At 37.3% G+C, this 20537-nt stretch overlaps 1 protein-coding gene across 5 annotated transcripts in view; it reads right to left on the minus strand.

Annotated features, from left to right (window-relative positions):
* Dcun1d1 (defective in cullin neddylation 1 domain containing 1) overlaps positions 1 to 20537 on the minus strand; it is a 49572-nt gene that overhangs the window by 12583 nt on the left and 16452 nt on the right. For 4 of the 5 annotated variants that reach the window (XM_090342671.1, XM_090342634.1, XM_090342644.1 and 1 more), the window contains 3 exons: positions 16519 to 16735; positions 14464 to 14632; positions 11750 to 11880 (listed from right to left, as the gene is read on the minus strand). In XM_090342671.1, the coding sequence (XP_090198797.1) occupies positions 11750 to 11880; positions 14464 to 14632; positions 16519 to 16693 (475 nt within the window). In that variant the 5' untranslated portion in view covers positions 16694 to 16735. Of the gene's footprint in view, positions 1 to 11749; positions 11881 to 14463; positions 14633 to 16518; positions 16736 to 19235; positions 19287 to 20537 lie in introns of all 5 variants that reach the window. The other variant, XM_090342661.1, reaches the window with a different exon arrangement.

The raw sequence follows: 20537 nt of genomic DNA on the forward strand, positions 1-20537 counted from the left end.
AATCTACTATAGGACACCTCTGGGTGGGTATCAAATAACCCCATCAAAGACACCTGCATTTACTGTGACACTATTCAAATAGCAAAGATACACAATCAATCCAGGTTGCCACCAACAGATAAATAGGGAAAGCAAATGTAGTACATATACACATAGTGGGATATTATTCAGACACAAAGATGAACAAATATTGCCATTTAAGTGAAATAAGCTAGACACAGAGCCTGTGCAGGCTCGTTCTGATCTGTAGAAACCAAGAAGTCAGTCTGAACATAGAATGGTGAGTACTGGAGTGGGAAGCTGGATAACTGGTTCTAAAATAAGTCTATAGCAGGAGTAAGTTATAGTGTTGCACAACACAACACAGTGACTATAGTTCATATAAACCTGCTTTTTATAGTCAAAATTCTATATAGTGAAAATCTAGAAAAGAGGAGAGCTCAAATGTTCTATAAAAATCAATGACACCTATAATGCCAGCTACTCAAGAGGCTAAGATCTGAGGATTGTGGTTCAAATCTAGGCAGAAAAATCTGCAACATTCTACCTACAATTAGCCAGAGGGCTAGGTTGTAAAAATAGTAATTAACTTGATTTATCAGGTAACTGTCTTGGTAATTAATACTGATTGATCGGTATACACTACAGGTATGTGTTGAAATATACTGTACTTGATACTGTAAAATAATTTCAGGTTAATAATTTTTGTTGTGTTTGTGTATGTGGGTCCTGGGGTTGAACTGAGGGCCTGGTGCTGTCCCTGAGAGTTTTCTGCTCAAAGCTAGAACTCTACCATTTGAGCCAAAGCTCCATTTTGGGCTTTGTAGGGAGAGGGAGGGCCTAATTGGAGATAAAGAGTTTCATGGACTTTCCTACCTGGACTGGTTTTGAACCAAGATCCTCATATCTCACCTTCCTGAGAAGATAGGCTTATATGCATGGCCAATGCTTCCTAGCTAAATTAATAAATTTAAAATAAATAGATAAATAAATAAAGCCAGGCACATTTATAATCCCAGCTACTCAGGAGGCTGAGATCTGAGGATCACAGTTCAAAGCCTGGCTGGCCAGTAAAGGTCTATAAAAATCATCTCCAATTAATCACCAGAAAACCAGAAGCAGCACTGTGGCTCAAAATGGCAGAGCACTAGCCTTGAGCAAAAAGAGCCCAAGGGCACTGGTCAGGCCCCAAGTTCAAACGCCATGACTGACATCATCATCATCAAAATAACAATTCTGCCCTGAACCTTTCAACGACACCACCTCATGTACACGCTAGTCGTTTCAGCTTTCTTTCTCCTGTTCCTACTTCATCTGTCCCTCAGTTGCACCCTAATCCATTCCCTTCCCATGATGCTTTATTTCAAGTGTACCCTTCCTCTAATCTTGTAACCTTCCCTTTGCCTCTCTCTCATCTTTAACAGCTCTCCTAGATGAATACATCTTCAATCCTGAGTGAGGAACACAATAATGCTATCTATTAACCTGCAAGAGGTGTCCAATGGTCTACCTGTGAAAAAACAGGGCCGAGGGTATTGCTCTTAGAACAGAGCATGATCATCATGGATAATACCCTGGGTTCAATCCTAGCACCAAAAAATAATGAGAAAAAGAAAAAAACAGTCATCTTTATCTTTTCCCATCAGATTTTTCAATTTTTTTTTTGTTTTCGGTCGGTCATGGGGCTTAAACTCTGGACCTGAGCGCTGTCCTTGAGCTCTTCAGTTCAAGGCTGCTTCCCTATCCCTTGAGTCACCACATCACTTCTGGTTTTCTGGTGATTTATTGGAGATAAGAATTTCACAGGTTTTGTAGAGTCAGGGCTGGCTTTGAACCATGATCCTCAGATCTCAGTCTCCCGAGTAGCTAGGATTACAGGGTTTAAGTTAAACCATCACACCTAGCAGATTGTTCTTTTTTCTTTTTCTTTCTTTCTTTTTTTTTTTTTTTTTTTTGTGGGTCATGAGACTTGAACTCTGCCTGGGTGCTATCCCTGAGCTCTTCAACTCAAGGCTACCCTTGAGCCAAGCCCCACTTCCCATTTTCTAGAGGTTAAATGAAGTCTGAGGTCCTTTTGTGCCTAGACTGGCTTTGAACCTTGATCCTCCAATCTCAGCCTCCTGAATAGCTAGGATTACAGGTGTGAGCCACAGCATCCAGCTAGATTTTTCAATTTTTTTAACTCCCTACTTTAAGCAAAGAATCCCACATCCTACGCCACAGAAATAGACACTCTAAGGCAGAAAAGTTCCCAACTTCACTGAATGTCAGCCTCTTTAATGACAAGAACTACATTTTCCTGAATAAAATAAAACACATGGTGGTCATTCAGAATAAATGAACCACTGCTTCATATATAAATGAATATGTTTCACCTGCAAATCTATCAGCTTCCTTCTAACTCAGGTACCCTTCTTTCTTCTATTTAAGTAGAAACCCATTATATCCCTATTCTGAATCCATTATCATCCTGTTTCTGCAAGAACTTTACCTTTCTTGACTAATTATCCTCCAACAACTTAAACCTCTTCCCCTCTGTATTTTCACACTCCACAGAGAAACATGTTCAGATTATCATCACTTAAACAAGCTTTCTAGCTGCCAAGCCTGAAAGAGTGCAGTCCCTCTACCTTATACATCAATCATTCCTGAAAATACACCTACAAGTTAAAAATCAGATCTTTAAGAGAACTAAAAAAATATGGCACAAATTGTCATTAAGTTCTAAATACTAAGTCCCAGTGACTGTAAATAGAAATTCCCTCCTTGAACACTTGTCATTTAAAATATGATGTAAAAATCAACGTTAATAAATTCTTTTAAAAAATGGCACAAATTCCTAACTGTGCTTCCTGGTTGTTTTTGTTTATTTGGGTTTGTTTGTTTGTCTGTTTTTAAACCCAGTCCTGGCGCTTGAACTCAGGGCCTGGGCACTGTCCCTGAGCTTTTCTACTCAAGCTAGAACTCTACCTCTTAAACTGCAAATCAAATTAATTAGAAAAGAAAACCTCACTTTCATAAGTAGGCTGGCTTCGAATTGCAATCCTCAGATTTCGGCCTCCTTAGTAGATAGGATTACAGGTGTGAGCCACTGGCACCTGGCCAAATTTTCTTTTCAAGCTCTATAATACTCAATATTCTTTCCAAGTTGTTTAATCCTGTTCTTTTTTTCTATAAACAACGTATACCTGGTTTGAGTGCTGTAAATATTCAAGTGAGAAGGAGGATTTGCTGTTAGTAGTTTGCCTATTTCACCAAACTTCAAATGCAGTGAGTATGGGCCAGGAGTTTGGCCTACTGGCAGAGCACTTGCCTAGCAGGTACAAAGGTCTGCGTTTGATTCCTCGGTACCACATAAACAGGAAAAGCCAGAAGTGGTGCTGTGGCTCAAGTGGCAGAGCACAAGCCTTGAGGAAAAAGCCCAAGGACAGTGCTTGGGCCCCAAGTTCAAACTCCAGGACTGGCAAAAAACAAAACAAACAAATGCATTAAGTACTAAGATTACTAGTGTTCACATTTTTTTTCTCCATTAATTTTTATAAAATAACAAAACAAAATACTCAAATACCTATAAATTATGACACACTTGTGAATTGAAATGTGCATGGATGTTGTTTGAAAGTTCAGGGTGTACTAAGAGAATTTACAGTCTACACTTACTTGGACAGGTCAAGCATGAACTTTGTGTTTAGTTCCACATTAGAATTTGTCAGTGATTTCCTGTTGCCTTCAGGTAACACAGTCATCACAAACTCCCCTAAATCTGGCTTTGGAGGTTCCTGACTCTGTTATTAACAGTAGGCAATCAATAAATGTTTTTATTAAAAAAAGGCTTAGAAGGGCTATGAGTTTGGCCTAGTAATGAGAGTGCTTGCCTAGCATGCATGAAAACCCGGTTTCAACTCCTTGGTACCACATACATAGAAAAAGCCTAAAGTGATGCTGTGGCTCAAGTGGTAGAGCTCTACACTTGAGAAAGTCTGAGGACATTGCTCAGGCCCTGAGTTCAAGCCACAGGACTGACAAAAAAAAAAGGGCTCAGATTAGTAATATAACTAAGAGCTGGCATATATAACATTAATTTGTACATGAATAAAATGACAACTGACCCAACTATCAAGAAAAGTATTTCGTTATCCAGGCACAGTGGCTCATGCCTGTAATCCTAGCTACTCAGGAGGCTGAGATCTGAGGATCTCGGTTCAAAGGCAGCTGAGGCACAAAAGAACCTGGCACTCTTATCTCCAATTAACCTCTAGGAAGGTGGGGCTTGGCTCAAGGGGTAAGGTGGTAGCCTTGAACTAAAGAGCTCAGGGACAGCGCCCTGGCCGAGTTCAAGCCCCATGACCCACAAATATCTTCTTAGACAGCAATTTTGTCTAAAAGACAAAAAGGTTCAGTACAGTAGTTTAGAACATGTCTTTTCTCCATCCCCCAGTGATATTACCCCTCTGATCATGCTGACCCCACTGATTCAAGTTAAATGAAGGTAATAATACCTAGCCTCACTGCACTATTATAATCACACACACACACACATTTTTTGCCAGTCCTGGGCTTGAGCTTAGGGCCTGAGCACTGTCCTTGGCCTTTCTCAAGGCTAGAGCTCTACCACTTCAGCCTCAGTACCACTTCTGGCTTTTTTCTATGTATGTGGTACCGAGGAATCAAACCCTTTGTGAATGCTAGGCAAGCACTCTACCACTAGGCCAAACTCCCGGCCCCATAATCACATAATTTATATATTATGTAATACACATGTAATGTTATAAATGCAACAGTTCCTACTAAATAATACTTTACTCATACTTAAAAATATTGTTTCAGTTACTATATATTCTGAAGTACTGGTGGAAGAGGAATTCAGTAGCAGGGCGCTAATAAGAGTATTGGCTAGAACTAGATGCTTATAGACTGAATCTTTGAACTCTTACACACTCTAAAATACAAGCAGAGATATACCCAACATCTTTTTTTTTGTATTGTTTTTTCCCCAATGTCATTCTATTCATTTTTTTCAGCCCCAGTCAGGTACTCCACTACTTGAGCACCCAGCCCTCTGCTATTCAAACAGAATTAACAATGGCAACATAGGATCTTCATGAAAACAACTGGGTATAGGATAGAGAGGTAAATGAATAGTCCTTGGGGGAAATTAAGTGATACTTAAAAGTCTTATTTGCAATGTCTTATTTTGAAATACTTCTAGCAACTACAATGTAACAAAAAACATACAGAATATAGTCCTAAGACCTGAGATTTAGTTTAGTTCACTAAAATTAAGTTATGTGATTTTAATAAGTCAAGCTCTCCAGCTATGAGTTTACCTAAACGATGGAGAGGATACTGTATCAATTAAGCTCAAAAGCTTGTTATGTGATTATACGTGAAAATATTCTTTAAAACACTGCAAATTAGCTGAGATTGTAAACAAGTTCAGCCACTCTGGAAAGCAGTTTGGAGGTTTCTTAAAGAACTGAAAACAGACTTTCCCTACAATCCTGCCATACCACTCCTGGGCATCTATCCTGAATATCATAACCCAGGATATGATAAGGACACCTGTTCAGCTATGTTCATCTCTACACTATTCACAATAGCCAAGCAATGGGAACAACCCAGATGCCCTTCTGTAGCTGGATACAAAAACTATGATATATATATATATATATATATATATATATATATATATATATATATGCAAAATGGAATTCTACATAGCCACTGGACAAGATAAAATAATGGCATTCGTGGGGAAGTGGATGAATCTAGAGCAAAATCATGTTGAATGAGGTAAGTCAAGACCAAAAGAACAAAAGGTGCATGGTATCCTTAATATGTGGCTATTAGATCCAAATAGTACAAGAACAATGACTCAATATTTGCGTACCTAATGCTATGGCCATGGTATTGGAAATATAAACACAACTACATAGACATAAAAATTTATGACTCTTGGGGGTGGGGGGAGGGAAATGGGGACCAAGACATGAGAAAGGGCATCAATGTATGTAAATTAATGCACCTTCTATCTGGAGAATATAATGTAACCCTTCTATTAATTACAATAAAAATATATGAAAAAAATTTATGACTCTATAGACAATGTTTAATTACATAGATTAATGTGTATTTATGACATACAAACCCTCACCCTAATATTATGTTCTAAAATCTAAGTGCCAGTGATTGTATATAGATTCCTTTCTTACTTGCTTGTTAAACATGTCATTTGAAATATGATGTAAAAATCAATGTTAATAAATTCTTTAATAAAAAAACACTACAAATTATTTCTAAATATTAGCAATTTTCCTTCAAGTTAGGGTCTCACTATGTAACCAGGCTGGCCTGAAACTTAATGTTATACAAACTGGCCTTGAACTCAAAATCTTCCTGCTTAATCTCTTGAGTGAAGCCACTTACAGCTGTATAGTATTGTGACTGGCATTAGGGTAATATTTAACAAATAATGTTAAAGTATTTTAAATATATTGCACAAGTGTAAGACTGTACCTAAACTACAATTCACAAGAAAACAATCTGAAGATTTTATTCTAATGAAGATTAAATATGGCTCTTAAAATAACACAGCTGCTAAGAATAATCCTGACCACCTTATAAGAATTACCAGCCAGGTGCCAGTAGCTCAGACTTATACCCAGGACGCTGAGATCTAAGGATTACAGTTTGAAGCTAACCAGAGCAGGAAAGGTTATGAGACTCATCACCAGTTTACCACCAAAAAGCCAAAAGTGGAGCTGTAGCTCAAGTGTTACACTAGCCTTGAGCAAAAATGCTCAAGGACACAGTGCTCAGTCTCCGTGTTCAAGTCTCAGGGTCAACACAAAAGAAAGTTTAAAAAATAATATAAAATAAAAAGCCTACAGTAAACTAGAGTAAATCATACTAAGTGAGGTTAGTTAAGACAAAAGGAACAAGGGGTACATGGTCTCCTTGATATGTGGATATTACATCCAAACAGTACAAGAGTGATGACTCAATATTCGAGTACTCAAGGTCATTGACATGATCTTGGAGATATAACTACATAGACATAAAAGGGAATGGGGTATATACTCTATAGACATGTTTTATTATATAGATTGATAAATATCTATGACATACAAACTCTGAACTTAATTTAAATTTTGTTCTAAAAGTTATGTGCCAGTGATGCATATAGAAATCCCATCCTTGAATACTTATTTGTTAAATTGATATTTGAAATATGATGTAAAAAATCAATGTTAATAAAATCTTTAAAAAAAACAACCTACAGTGTTGTACTTTAAACCTGCTTCCTTCTGGAATACTATGTTTAGGTTTTAGTGCTCTATTTTGAGAAAAACTAACAAACTAGAAATGTGTTTGAAGGATATTAACAGTAATAACAAACATCTCCTCAAATGAAGAATAAATTGGAATGCTGACCTAGAAAAAAACAAAAGGACAAAAGATGAGTGATAGCGATCTTTATGTGCTTAAGACTTCATGCTGCACTGGCGGACAAATAAGAACAAGGATATAAGTTATAAAGACAAAGCAAAGCTATTATCTTAGGAAGAAAGAACCTTGCTGTAAAAAGCCGATTTTTGTGAGAACAGAATTTCCTACAAGAAACTGTGTTCAGTCCCTGTATGTTCAAAAGTAAAACTTAAATGAGAATTGTTAGGGTTGCTACTTTGGGCAGACTACTATAGATTTTATAGAAGACTTAAGAAATCTCTTCCAACTTTAAAGAACCATAGAAATGGCAGGTGTCTAAAGCAGCCAGTGGTAGAAGCATTCTATATTGGTATCAGAAACAAATGATTATTGGGCTGCGGGGGTATCCTTATGGACACAGTCCCTGCCTAGCATGCAGCAAACCTTGGAATCCATTCCCAGAGAGGAAGGGAGGGACTTAGTTACAAATAGTAGAAAACAACAGTACTCATAATTTAGCACAGCTATTTACCAACAAACTAGTGTTGTCACTGTCACTCTTTGCCAATTTCTTTGGGCCTCAGCTCTTCCACTAACATCTTCTTTCAGCCAAATCTTGTAATTTAAGAGCCCTGGGAACCCTTAGAAAGACTGTCAAGAAAATTTTCTTTTTAATTAAGCTCATTAATTAAGAAAATCCTAACTTTTCCTAACACTTAACATTGTTGCAAAGTAAAAAGAAACCATAATTTGTATTTTATTATTTTTTCCTCTTTCCCCTTCTTTTTTGTCCTCTCCTTTCTCATAGACTTCTTTCCTTTTTCCCTCACTTCCCTAATTTTAACATCTTCCTTTAGTGTGGTACATTTTTCATCACTGAAGAATCAATGTGGATACATTACTATTAACTAAAGGTATTCTATATCAGGATTCACTTTTTGTTTTGTCTGAGGCTAAATAAATACACAAAATTTACCATGTTTCTCCTCATCTTTCAGAACAGAAATTCTACAACTGTTTCAATTTTCTAAAGCACAATACTAAACAAATTTTAAATGTTTTTACATAATCTGAAACTTTTTCTGTAATCTAAAATTCCAATTTAACATATTAATATATTCAGTACCTATAAAAACTTAACCTTAGTTGTCAGTGGCTCATGCCTGTAATCTCAGCTATTTAGAAGGTTATGATCTGAAGAACCACAGAAGGAAAGTTCCAGACTCCATCTCCAAAATAACCAGCAAAAAGCTGAACTGCAAGCAAAGCTCAAATGGTAGAATGCCAGCAGCAAGTCAGGAGAATGTAAGCACGCCCCCTTCCCTCCCTTTCTCCCTCCCCAAAACTAAGGGATGGGGCATTGGGACATTTACTTTCACAGTATAATAAAAACCTAGATTCAAAATTAAAACTATTTTATTCACTAAAACACTATTTTCTTTTGTGCTTCCAAATAAGGAGTAATAATACAAATAATAAATAGGTGCAGTCCCTTTAAATCAATCTTAAACAATAGTGTTACATTTTAAGTATCTCAACTTTCTGGGGGGGAGGGAGGAGGGAGGGAGACAGGGAGACAGGGAGAGAGGGGGAAGAGAGAAAGAGAGGGAGGGAAGGAGGCAGGGAGAGAGGGAGAGAGAGAAGGGGGGAGGGGGGGAGGGAGGGAGGGAGGGAGAGAGTGTGCATGCGTGTGTCAGTCTGATACTGGCACTTGAACTCAAGGTCTGGGTGATACCCCTAAGTTGCTCAAGGGTTTTGTTGTTGTTTGTTTGTTTAAATTTCTCAAGGCTAGTGCTCTAAAATTTGACCCACAGCTCCACTTCTGGTGTTTTATTAGTTAAATGGAAATGAAGAGTCTCATAGACTTTCCTGTCCTGGCTGGCTTTGAACCACAATCCTCAGATCGAACACAACATGCTTCCCCCCCACACCCGGGTCTTGGGGCTTGAACTCAGGGCCTGAGCACTGTCCTTGGGTTTTCCTAAGGCTAGTGCTCTACAACGTAAGCCACAGCACCAGTTCCAGCTTTTTCTATGTATATGGTATTAAAGAATGGAACCTGGGTCTTCATGCATGTTAGGCAAGCACTCTACCACTAGGCCAAACTCCCGGCCCCACACAACATTCTTTTAGTACAAATTCTAGGACTTTTCAATAGATTTTAATTTGTGGGAAAGAAGAAACTAAAAAAGAAAACAAATTACCATGTAACTGATGGCTACATACAATGGAAACTAGCCCCAGATACCATGGCTTATTTTGTCTGCAAATGAGGTTATTTTCCCTATAAAACAAAACCCACCCTAATCCGATCATTACACACTGCATACCTACTGAAATGTCACACTATAAATATACGCAACTACTTTGTGTTGACTAGAAATGAAAATATGAGTAAAATCCTACCTCTATTAAGCAATCAGTCCAGAAGGAAGCTGCATTAGAAATTTTCTTTAGGAATATTCGAAAATCTTAATTCAGTCATGTTTACTCCTACTTTAGGCTAACTCACAATTATAAATGTTGTACACATCCTTTCTCTTTCAATTGATTTCTTCATGTAACCCCCAGTCCATATATAACCTTTTTCTCAATACTGTTCCCAATTCTATCTAAAATATAACTAAGGATTAGTATAAGGAGCCCCACTAATCTGCATAACTTTTACACCTTCAAAAACAAAAACAGTGCCTGCTCAGTGCAGCTCAGTAACAGAGCTCTTGCCTAATATACATGAGGCCCCGAATCCAAAATTACTTCTATCAAATCCAAAATTCACTTCTATTATTCCAAGTCATTTAACCTGCCTGTGTGCCTAAGTTTCTCATTAAAAGTAAAAAATGATTGGCATGCCTTACTGAATACCCTGATACTCAACTTATAAAATTGGTCAGTTTCTGATATAATGCAATTATACATTTAATAAAAGTTATTATAGCATCAAAATCTTTGATCTAGAAGACCAACCAGTGTGGGTCCTCGTCTCCCATAAATTCCAATTTAAATCTTTTTTTCCCCCATTTCCAAAAGCAGCCTCGTTATTTAGCCTCATATCTCAAATTGTATTTCATCTCCAAACAACCATTTCCACTAAAATCAAACATCTTCTCTCTTCCAAATATCTAAGCTTGTTTCTGAGATGTAAGATCTTCATTTATAACTATCCTCAGCGAACATCTTTTCAGTTCCTTCATCCAATAAAATACTAAACCCTCTAGTTCATGTCACCTTGCTCAGAAAGCATTTTCTAGCCATTCCTCCCTTTTTCTAAAACCTTTATATTCATTTAGATCATATTATCTACTAATATGTTATCATGTAAGGAAATTTGTAAATTACAATGCAGTTTTTTGTTTGTTTTTTGTGGGCTCATGGGGTTTGAGCTTTGCCTGGGAGCTGTCCCCTGGGCTCTTCTGCTCAAGGCTACCACCCTTCCCCTAGTCCTGAGTATTGTCCGTGAGCTCTTCAGCCAAGTCCCACTTCCCACTTCCCATTTTCTGGAGGTTAGATGGAGATAAAAGTCTCAGGTCCTTTTAAGCCCAGGCTGGCTTTGAACCTTGATCCTGGGATCTGAGCCTTCTGAGCAGCTAGGATTACAGGCGTGAACCACTGCATGCCCCAGCTTACAATGCATCTCTTACTTCTATATTTCCCTAGCTGTCTCAAAAGCAAATATATGGGGCCAAGAGCATAGCCTAGTGGTAGAGTGCTTGCCTAGCATGCACAAAGAAGCCCTGGGTTCCATTTCTCAGTACCACATACACAGAAAAAGCTGGAAGTGGCACTGTGACTCAAGTAGCAGAGCAGCTAGCCTTGAGCAAAAATTGTCCAAGGACAGTGCTCAGGCCCTGGGTTCAAGCAAATGTATGAACATTACATTCTTTATTATAGTAACTGACCTAAACAAAGTGAATGATATTTTATTTCTGAATAGGATTATAAATAATCATCATTTTGTCTTTATTCTACTTTCCAAATAAAAAACAAAGTTATTGGCATTCTATGATTGAGAAATCCTATCATGCTATTTTATAGGATCATCTATAAGTAAAAGCATATTATATAAATATCACTGGAATATATAGTTAATATTTATACATTTATAGTTCCTATGTTAAAAAAAAAATCAGTGGTTTACATATGGTACCCAGAGTAGCTCTGGTATCTTCTGACTAAAGTCCAATGTTCCCCATTATTTTCCAATAAACTGGTATTTTCATAATGAGTGTATGTTCTAAACACATTTCTGCTGAAAAAAGTCAATACTATTCATATATTTAAATATATCTGAACACCAAAGATAATTTTTAAATATTCTTACCTAATCCTTTTTGTCCTGGGTTCTTTGCAAAATTAAAAGTAAACTGGTAAAAATCCTTAAATCGTCCTGGTTCTTTCAATTCTTGTTCCATCTTGGGTATTTGGGCCTTTAGTTTTTCTATGCTGTCACATCTACATTATAAAATTAAGTTTATAAAAGGTTAACTTTTCACTATAAATTTAAAATTTAGCTTATTTATTCCAATGAAGGTTTATATTTCCTAGAATTTCTTTTTAAAAACCATATAGAATTCCATCTTCTTTTATTTACATAAATAGTTCAAGAGTCCCCCATTATCTCCATTAGCTATATTAGCTACATTAGCTACAGGACATACATTCCAAGATCCGCAGTAAATGACTGAAACCTTGGCTAGTACCAAACCATATATATGTTATGCTTTCTCCTATACTAATACATGTAATAGTTTAATTTATAAATAAAGCACAGTAAGAGATTAACAATATTAATAAAACATTTTAACAATATCCTAAACTTTAACTGACACAAACGTGGTCTATCTCATACTTTTTCACTTGAAGCAGTTTTTAGCTTCTCTTTAGCACATCTGAATTGCTATGTTACTACTCTTGCACCCTGGGACCATTATTCAGCAAGATAAAGGCTACTTGAACATAAGCAGTTGATCTGGTAAATGAAAATACTCAGTGACTAACAGGTAGGTAATATAGGTAATATCTGCAGTGTGGATAAATTGTACAAATGGAAGGCTCACATCCCAGGCAGCACAGAGAGGTAATGTAAAAATTCACCACATTACTCAGAACAACAAACAACTTAAAATTGATAAGTTGTCTTTATTCTGGAATTTTCCAGCTAATATTTTAGGACCATAATTGATCATGAGTCAGTAACACCTCAAAAAGCAAGGCCACTCACTACAAGAGCGAGGACTTAATAGTTGCATACCGAAGGTTATGGACATGGTACGGGAAATATAACCACAACTACACAGACATAAAAACTTATGACTCTATAGACATAATGTTTTATTACATAGATTAATATGTATCTACAAACCCTTACAAACCCTTAGCCTAATTTTGATTATATTCTAAAAGTTAAGTGCCAGTGATTGTATATAGATTCCCTTCTTGAATACTTGTTAAACACGTCATTTGAAATATGATGTAAAAATCAATATTAATAAATTCTTTAATTAAAAAAATTGAAGAAAAAAAGCAAGGCCAGGGCCATGAGTTTGCCTAATGGTAGAATGCTTGCCTAGCATGCATGAAGACTCAGGTTCAATTACTCAGTAGCACAGACACAGAAAAAGCCAGAAGTGGTGCTGTGGCTTAAGTAGTAGAGCTCTAGCCTTGAGAAAGTCCAAGGACAGTGCTCAGGCCCTGAGTTCAAGCCTCAGGACTGGCAAAAAAAAAAAAAAAAAAAGCAAGGCCATAGATAAAGGAGAACTTGTGTATAAGGTTAGCTGAGGACAGATCTGGAATGATAAAATGTTAGAAATAATTACTTTTAAAAATAAGCTATTAGTTTTAAATACATAATTCACTGAACTGTCAATACACTGATAAAACATATAGTAATCAGCACTATACTCATTAGTTTAAACTGCAAGAGATACTGCTCACTAAGTAATTAATCACACGCCTACCTCCTAAACTAACTAGAAATACAGTCTCTTGCTTATATAAGTGCTCCTCTCAGAAATTTGCTTCTTGTTATGTACAAAGTATAATAACAAATATCAGCCAAGCCTCTCTTCCCACCCCCCCCCACCCTTCTTTAGAAGGGCTGGCTTCTCAGCCTCACTGGGAATTCTCTATTTCTAAATTTCTTCCTGGTTTCTTCATTTCACTCAGCCCAAGGGATGACAACAGCTACTGCTACCTATTACCGCTTAAGTATTTCCTTTTGCCTAGCACAACACATACCTAGCCAGAGCTAGGGTGGATGGAGTTCAGTGATAAGAGTATTTGTGAAGTCCTGGGTCAAATTACTGGTATGTGTGTTTTTTTCTTGATGGACCCTGAGATTACGTCTTCAAGTTCAAGAAGCAGAATCCTGACTTCAATACTGGGTCTAATATTGCTTTTTATAATTTCTTTCTACCTTAATACACACAAACATGTTGTAAAGATGTAGGTAAAGCACTAGGCATAATTACTGACATAATGTCAACTAATGTTAGCTGTAGTTATTCAACAGCAGCCCACTAAAAACAAAAGGCATCTTACCTACATATAGACAAAAGAGACTTCTGCAATCTCATTAAGCACAACAACTAAAGGTTGTCTTCCATTCGTGACTTTTCAATCTATCTAACCAAATATATACCTGATAAATAGGTTGTCAAGGCACAATTGGGACAAAATGCAATTATAACTTCTAAGGTATCTTCCATGTTATCAATCCATCCTATACATGACCTTACATTAAGAAAAAACTTATGCTTGTTCATTTCCCTTTTCCATATTAGATCCATTAATGCTTACAGTGTTAACTTTAACACTAATGTTTCTAGGAGTCTGAATACCAAATTGAGTAGGCTGTAATAATTATAGATACTTGACAAACACAGAAAACTATTTAACATGAGAACTAGCATGTTAGCTCATTTCTATTTATACCAATTGTGTAGAAATTTAAGTTACATTTAACAACTGATGACACAGTTCAATTCATACCCTCACAGTACTGCGTCCAATTTTCCACAGCAATCTTGTACTCACCCTAGTTCTGTCATGCCATCCATGAACTCCTGTTTGGAGAACTCACACTGTGTTGCTGCTCTGAACTTCCATGCAATGATCAACACACTAATGCTGGCTGGATCAAGTGCCAGGTCATCACAGAACTGCTGTATACCATCTATTCCAATTTTATTTTCATCTTGAGGATCTTTAAAAATAATACAACATCAACTTTGTAGCATACTTTATTACAGTACATTCTTAAAATTATCAAGGCAAGGCTTCATTTTTCATTTTAAAACAGGTAACAATACACCAAATACATGTAACAATATTATATGATCTGATGATTTCCCCTTATAATAGCTGAAGTCATTTTGCCTTTTACACAGCATTACTAAAATGAACAAAAGGATATATATGTACATGATTAGGAAATCAAACATTCCTTCCTATGTACATTATCCTTTTTTTTTTTTTAGGCCGTAGGGCTTGAACTCTGGACCTGGGTGTTGTCTCTGAGCCCAAGGCTATCACTCTACCACACTGAGCCACACACAGCACCACTTCCAGTTTTCTGGTGGTTAACTGGAGACTCACAGACTTTTGTGCCTGGGCTGGCTTTAAACCGTGATCCTCAGATATCAGCCTCCCGAGTAACTAGGATTACAGGCATGAGCCACCGGCTCCCAGCCATATCCATTATCTTAAGGGGCATTTTAAGTTAACAGTCTTAAATACAGAAATTCTTTTTTCTTGAAGCTCACTATGCGATTACTTTCAGAAAGAAAAACTAGTTTAGTTTCAATAATATAAACATCCGTTATTTAAAGAAAAAAATATCTATTTACCACAGTAAAAACTGTATATTGATTGACACAAGGAAACAGAAACATTCTTTTTTGTTCTTCTTCTCTTTTTGTGGGTCATGAACGCTGGGCCTGAGCATTGTACCTGAGCTCTTCAGCTCAAGGCTACCACCCTACCCCTTGAGCCACAGCCCCACTGCCCATTTTCTAATGATTAAATGGAGATAAGACTCTCAGCTTCTTTAGTGCCCAGGCTGGCTTTGAACCTTGATCCTCAGATCTCAGCTTCCTGAATAGCTAGGATTACAGGCGAGAGCCACAGTGCCCAGGTCTTTTTTTTTTTTTAAAGACTTCGAAGCATGAGTTGGATGTAATATAATCCTATTAGAGGAAAAAAATTCATATAATTTTCTCCATGTATCTCTTTATAAGACATGGAAGGATCCACACCAGGCTACTAAATATTATCTCTTTAGAATAAGAAAGAAAAAGATAGTGTAACCTTCCACCCATCATCCACAGCTCCACACAAATGAGTCAAGTGGCTCTACCACTGAGCTACATCTCCAATCTCTTTGTTCATGTATAATGTACTGCTTTTCTTTCTTTTTGTAAAGAGAGCTGTTGAGTTCTTTCCCAGTGCCTCACGCATACTAGGCAAGCATTTTACAACTGAGCTACATTCTTGATAACTTTTTAAAGTAGATGTTGCTTTAAAATTCTTTATATAAAAAAAAAAGTCACTCTGTAGCCAGATACCTGTGGCTCCTGCTGGGGAGGAGGGGAGACAGGAGCAGGGCTGAGGATGCAGTTTGAAGCCACTCCAGGCAATAAAGTACATAAGACTCTTACCTCCAATTAATCACCAGAAAGTCAGAAGCAGAGCTGTGGATCAAGTAGAAGAGCACTAACCTTGCTTAAAGAAACTGAGGGACAGTGTGCAGGTCCTGAGTTCAAGCCCCAGGACCAGCCCCCCCACAAAAAATAAAAGTATGCAAATTTCCTTAAAATCTGGTTCAGCTGAGTTTTATGAAAATGAGGGGTGGAAAAATGTCCTACTGCCTCCCATTTTTAAATTTGACAGTGACAGGAAAAAAAAAAAGAGGATAATGAAGAGATGAGGAAGAAATTTAAGTGAAGAGAGAAATAATTTCTCCTCTCATCAGGATCTACAGAGTTCTGCTAGATGCACCACCCAATTTATATTCTATATAGTAGGTTCATTTCTCCCAAGCCCATAACTTTGAAAAACCTGGTCAAAATATTCAAAATTACAAACACTCACCTTTATATCTATTGTATAGTTGTTCTAACTTCTTCCTGTCCAATGATCCTTTTACGCTTTCTCGTATATAAAGTTCAGGATTTTGGAAAAAATTATCTGTTGCAACATCTAACTTCCAGTCATTTTGAGAAAGACAACTTACTGCTGTTTTTTCACTAGATTGTGTGAAGATCATAAACTGACGAACTTTATCCTTCTGCGATGATTTCAACTTGTTCTATTGAAACCAGAAAATAAACTGAAAGTATGTAAAAATCACATGACTAAATATTTCTATATGAATGACTGGTCATTCTAAGTAATATTTTATTCACAGAACATTAAAATATTTAGCTTAAGACTTATTTGTGATCTCTTATTAATCAGCAAGACAATTTTTAAGTATGAAATATGAAACATGTTATTTTCAAAAAGGAACCAGCAGCACAATGATAGGGAAGCTCACCTCCTTGCCTGTTTCCTCAGTCCCAAGCACATGGACTAAGACAATACAAGGGAGTTCAGCTACTTCAAAACTCTAAGAGGATGCAAGACCTTCAGCCAAATGACCCTGATAGTTGAAGTATAGGATTCATTGCAGTTCTAACATCCATTATAAAGCATATACAGTATGATTCTCTTCAACAGGATGTGCCTTGTTATCTTGCCATTTTTACCAAGTAGAGAAAGGCAATAGAGTATTAGTGTCCTACATTTCTCCGGATGGTATTACTAACTGGCCTATTAGTATTACTGATTTTACTCAAATCAGAGGGAACATCTTTCTACTGAGATTCCTGTTCATAGGACTGCTTCCCCTGAAGGAATCATCCTCAGCCTGATCCTCTTTTCACTTGCCCCACAATGACAACTATTCATTTCTCAGCAGACCAGAATCTAAAGTGAAATGAGATAGGGAAATTAGGCCCATTCTCCCCTGGTAAAGCTACATTCCACCATGCAGCACCATAACCACCACTTACCACCAGCATTTGCTTCCTAGCCCAAGTTAGATTCTGTCTGTCCCCACTGTTAACTCTTTATCCTCTCATGTTCAAATACCCCCATTAGCAAAACAAAACAAAACAAAAAAACTTCTGCTTTTATACTAGACTGAGGGGGGAGGGATGTTACTTGAGTTGAATATTCTATAGTTTAAGCAACACATTTGAGAACCTCAGAACCTATTATCTTTGTGATCTGACAAACTCAACACCCTGAATGGATAGATAAGAAAAACAAGGCTTAGACAAAGTAGTCTCACAAATCAAAGTCTTAATTTTTTCATTAGTCACACTGCTTTGCTGTACATATTTATACAGATATATTTCCACCAACATAGAAAAACCAACTCTACCTCTTGGAGTATAAAATGTTTATGCCCAGGAATCTAATCTATCTGCAACATTTTTCTCTCTGCAAATTTTACTGTTTATGATAAAGATTAAAAATCTTAACCACTGGGCTGGGAGTTTGGCCTAGTGGTAGAGTGCTTGCCTAGCATGCATGAAGACCCGGGTTCAACTCCTCGGTACCGCGTGCATAGAAAAAAGCTGGGGGCCGGGAGTTTGGCCTAGTGGTAGAGTGCTTGCCTAGCATGCAGGAAGACCCGGGTTCGATTCCTCGGTACCACATACATAGAAAAAAGCCAGAAATGGTGCTGAGGCTCAAGTGGTAGAGCTCCAGCCTTGAGAAAGTCCAAGGACAGTGCTCAGGCCCTGAGCTCAAGCCCAGGACTTGCAACAAAAAAAAAATCTTAACCACTGATCTCCACTAAAACTAAGACACTAGTCAGTCAGTAGCTCATGCCTTTAATCCAAGCTACTCAGGGGCTGATATTTGAGGATCATGGTTTAAAGCCTGCTCAGACAAGAAAGTCTTTGTAAAACTCTTATCTCTAATTAACATCCAAAAAAGCAGAAGCAGAACTGTAACTCAAATGAAAGGCTGTCTTGAATAAAAAAAAAGTTCGAAGGGCAGCACCCAAGCCCTGAGTTCAGATTCTAGAACCAACAGCCAAAAAGAAAAAAAAATAAAAATAAGAACCTAAGGAATTATATATAAATTCACTAACCTCCTGCTAATTGACTTATAATGCTACCACCTCTTATACCAAATAGGACATATCATGTTAGATAACCTCTCTCAAAGAACTAGAATTCTTCCTTTTTGAAAACTATCTTCTAGAGATTTACTGTTCACAATGAAATCAAACACCAAGATGGAAAACAATTTAAATTTCTGAAATTAACTCACACTAAATAAGAAAACCAAAGATTTCAACTTGTTACTGAAAATTATTTTTAAACTTAGTAGCCCTTTCTCCTGAGCCTTTCAAGAACAGAGAAATACTAAGGGTCACTGCAGTCAACAGTGACTGCTGCACAATGCTGTATGAGACACTGGAGACTAACCTGAAAGTGTATCAACCAAAAGCCATATGGAAATTATAATAAGAACGAATACAGAAGCCAGGTACCAGTGGCTTCTGCCTGTAATCCCTAGCCACTGGGGAGGTTCAAAGCCAGCCTGGGAAGAAGTCTGTGAGACTCTTATCTCCAACTAGCCAGCAAAAGTAAAGGTGTAGCTCAAGAAATACAGTACTAGTCTTGTGGATAAATTAAGTGAGAGCATGAAGCCATGAGTTCAAGCCTTAGTAAAAAAGTAAAAATAAAGAAAAACCTTCTCCCACTCTCCTAAGAGTTGAAGCAACAAAATAACCAGGCTTGAGGTTTTACCATACTGTATTAGATCAAGTGTTCTGCTCCCTGAAGTTTTAATCATCTTTGCTGAAGACAAAAAAAAAAAAAAAGATTAAATCATTTCTGCAAGCCAAAAAAGAGCTATTCACTCTTATTAATAATTTCCTATCAGAAAGCAAGGTATCAGAAAATACCCATTTCCAACAACATTAAAACCTCATAGATTAATTTGGTTGTCAGACTGCAAGGATTTGATATCATTAGGAGCACTGTTTGTCCTTTCAAACTGGAAACATGAGAACTTGGGAAGGATAACAAGCCACTGAAATAATAAAAGGGACAACAAATCAATATCTCCCACATATTAGCACCAATAAGAAAAATAGGAATTTTAAACTAAGTAGTTCTAGAGAACCATAACGAGCTTAATGACAAGAACACAGTTTTATAGAATATTTAACTTTTATAACTCCTCAGATTTCTTCTTGGGCTACAATAAAGATGTCTAAAGATATCCAAAAAATAAAAAAATAAAAAAAATAAAACCTCATAGATTAGCAGCTCACATCAGTAATTCTGGCTAATCAGGAGGCTGGGAGCTGTGGATCAAGGCTCAAAGCAGCCTGGGCACAAAAATCCATGAGACTCTTCTCTCCAATTAACCACCAGAAAACCAGAAGTGGCATTGTAACTCAAAGTGGTAGAGCCCTAGCTTTGAGCTGAAGAACTCAGGGACAGTGCCCACACCCACAGATCAAGCCTCATGATTAACCCTCCCCTCCAAAATAAAAATACAAACCATGGATGACACCTGACAAAGAACTGATAGTGTGTACGGACTCTAGCTCTGCCCAAAGGTTATGGCCATTCCTTTCCTGGGAAGTGTCAAACACTTTCCACCTGTGTACTTAAGTGTGCACTCTCATTGTTCTGTCAGCTTTTTGAATCTACAATAAGTTTTAACACTACTTCTCTATTTGGAAGGGTAAACTTGATTCTGCAGTCTCAAAGGCTATGTTAAATTACATGCACCTGTGCTCCTCTCAGGCCTATTAAAACCCAGGATACATTGGGCCTGGAGTTTGGCATAGTGGCAAGAGTGCTTGCCTAGCATGCATGAAGACCCGGGTTCAAACTACATATATAGAAAAGGGTTGGAAATGGTGCTGTGGCTCCAGTGGTAGAGCACTAGGCTTGAGAAAGCCCAAGGACAGTGCTCAGGCCCTGAGTTCAAGGTCCAGGACTGGCCAAAAAAACAACAACAAAAAAACAGGCCACACAGTGGTCAACTTGCCTGGTGGCAAGGTGTTCTCATTTTGAGAGTATGGCATCAAAGGT

This window comes from Megascapheus bottae, chromosome 1, assembly GCF_031878675.1.
Source record: "Megascapheus bottae isolate mThoBot1 chromosome 1, mThoBot2.hap1, whole genome shotgun sequence".
In the NCBI taxonomy this organism is placed as follows: Eukaryota; Metazoa; Chordata; class Mammalia; order Rodentia; family Geomyidae; genus Megascapheus; species Megascapheus bottae.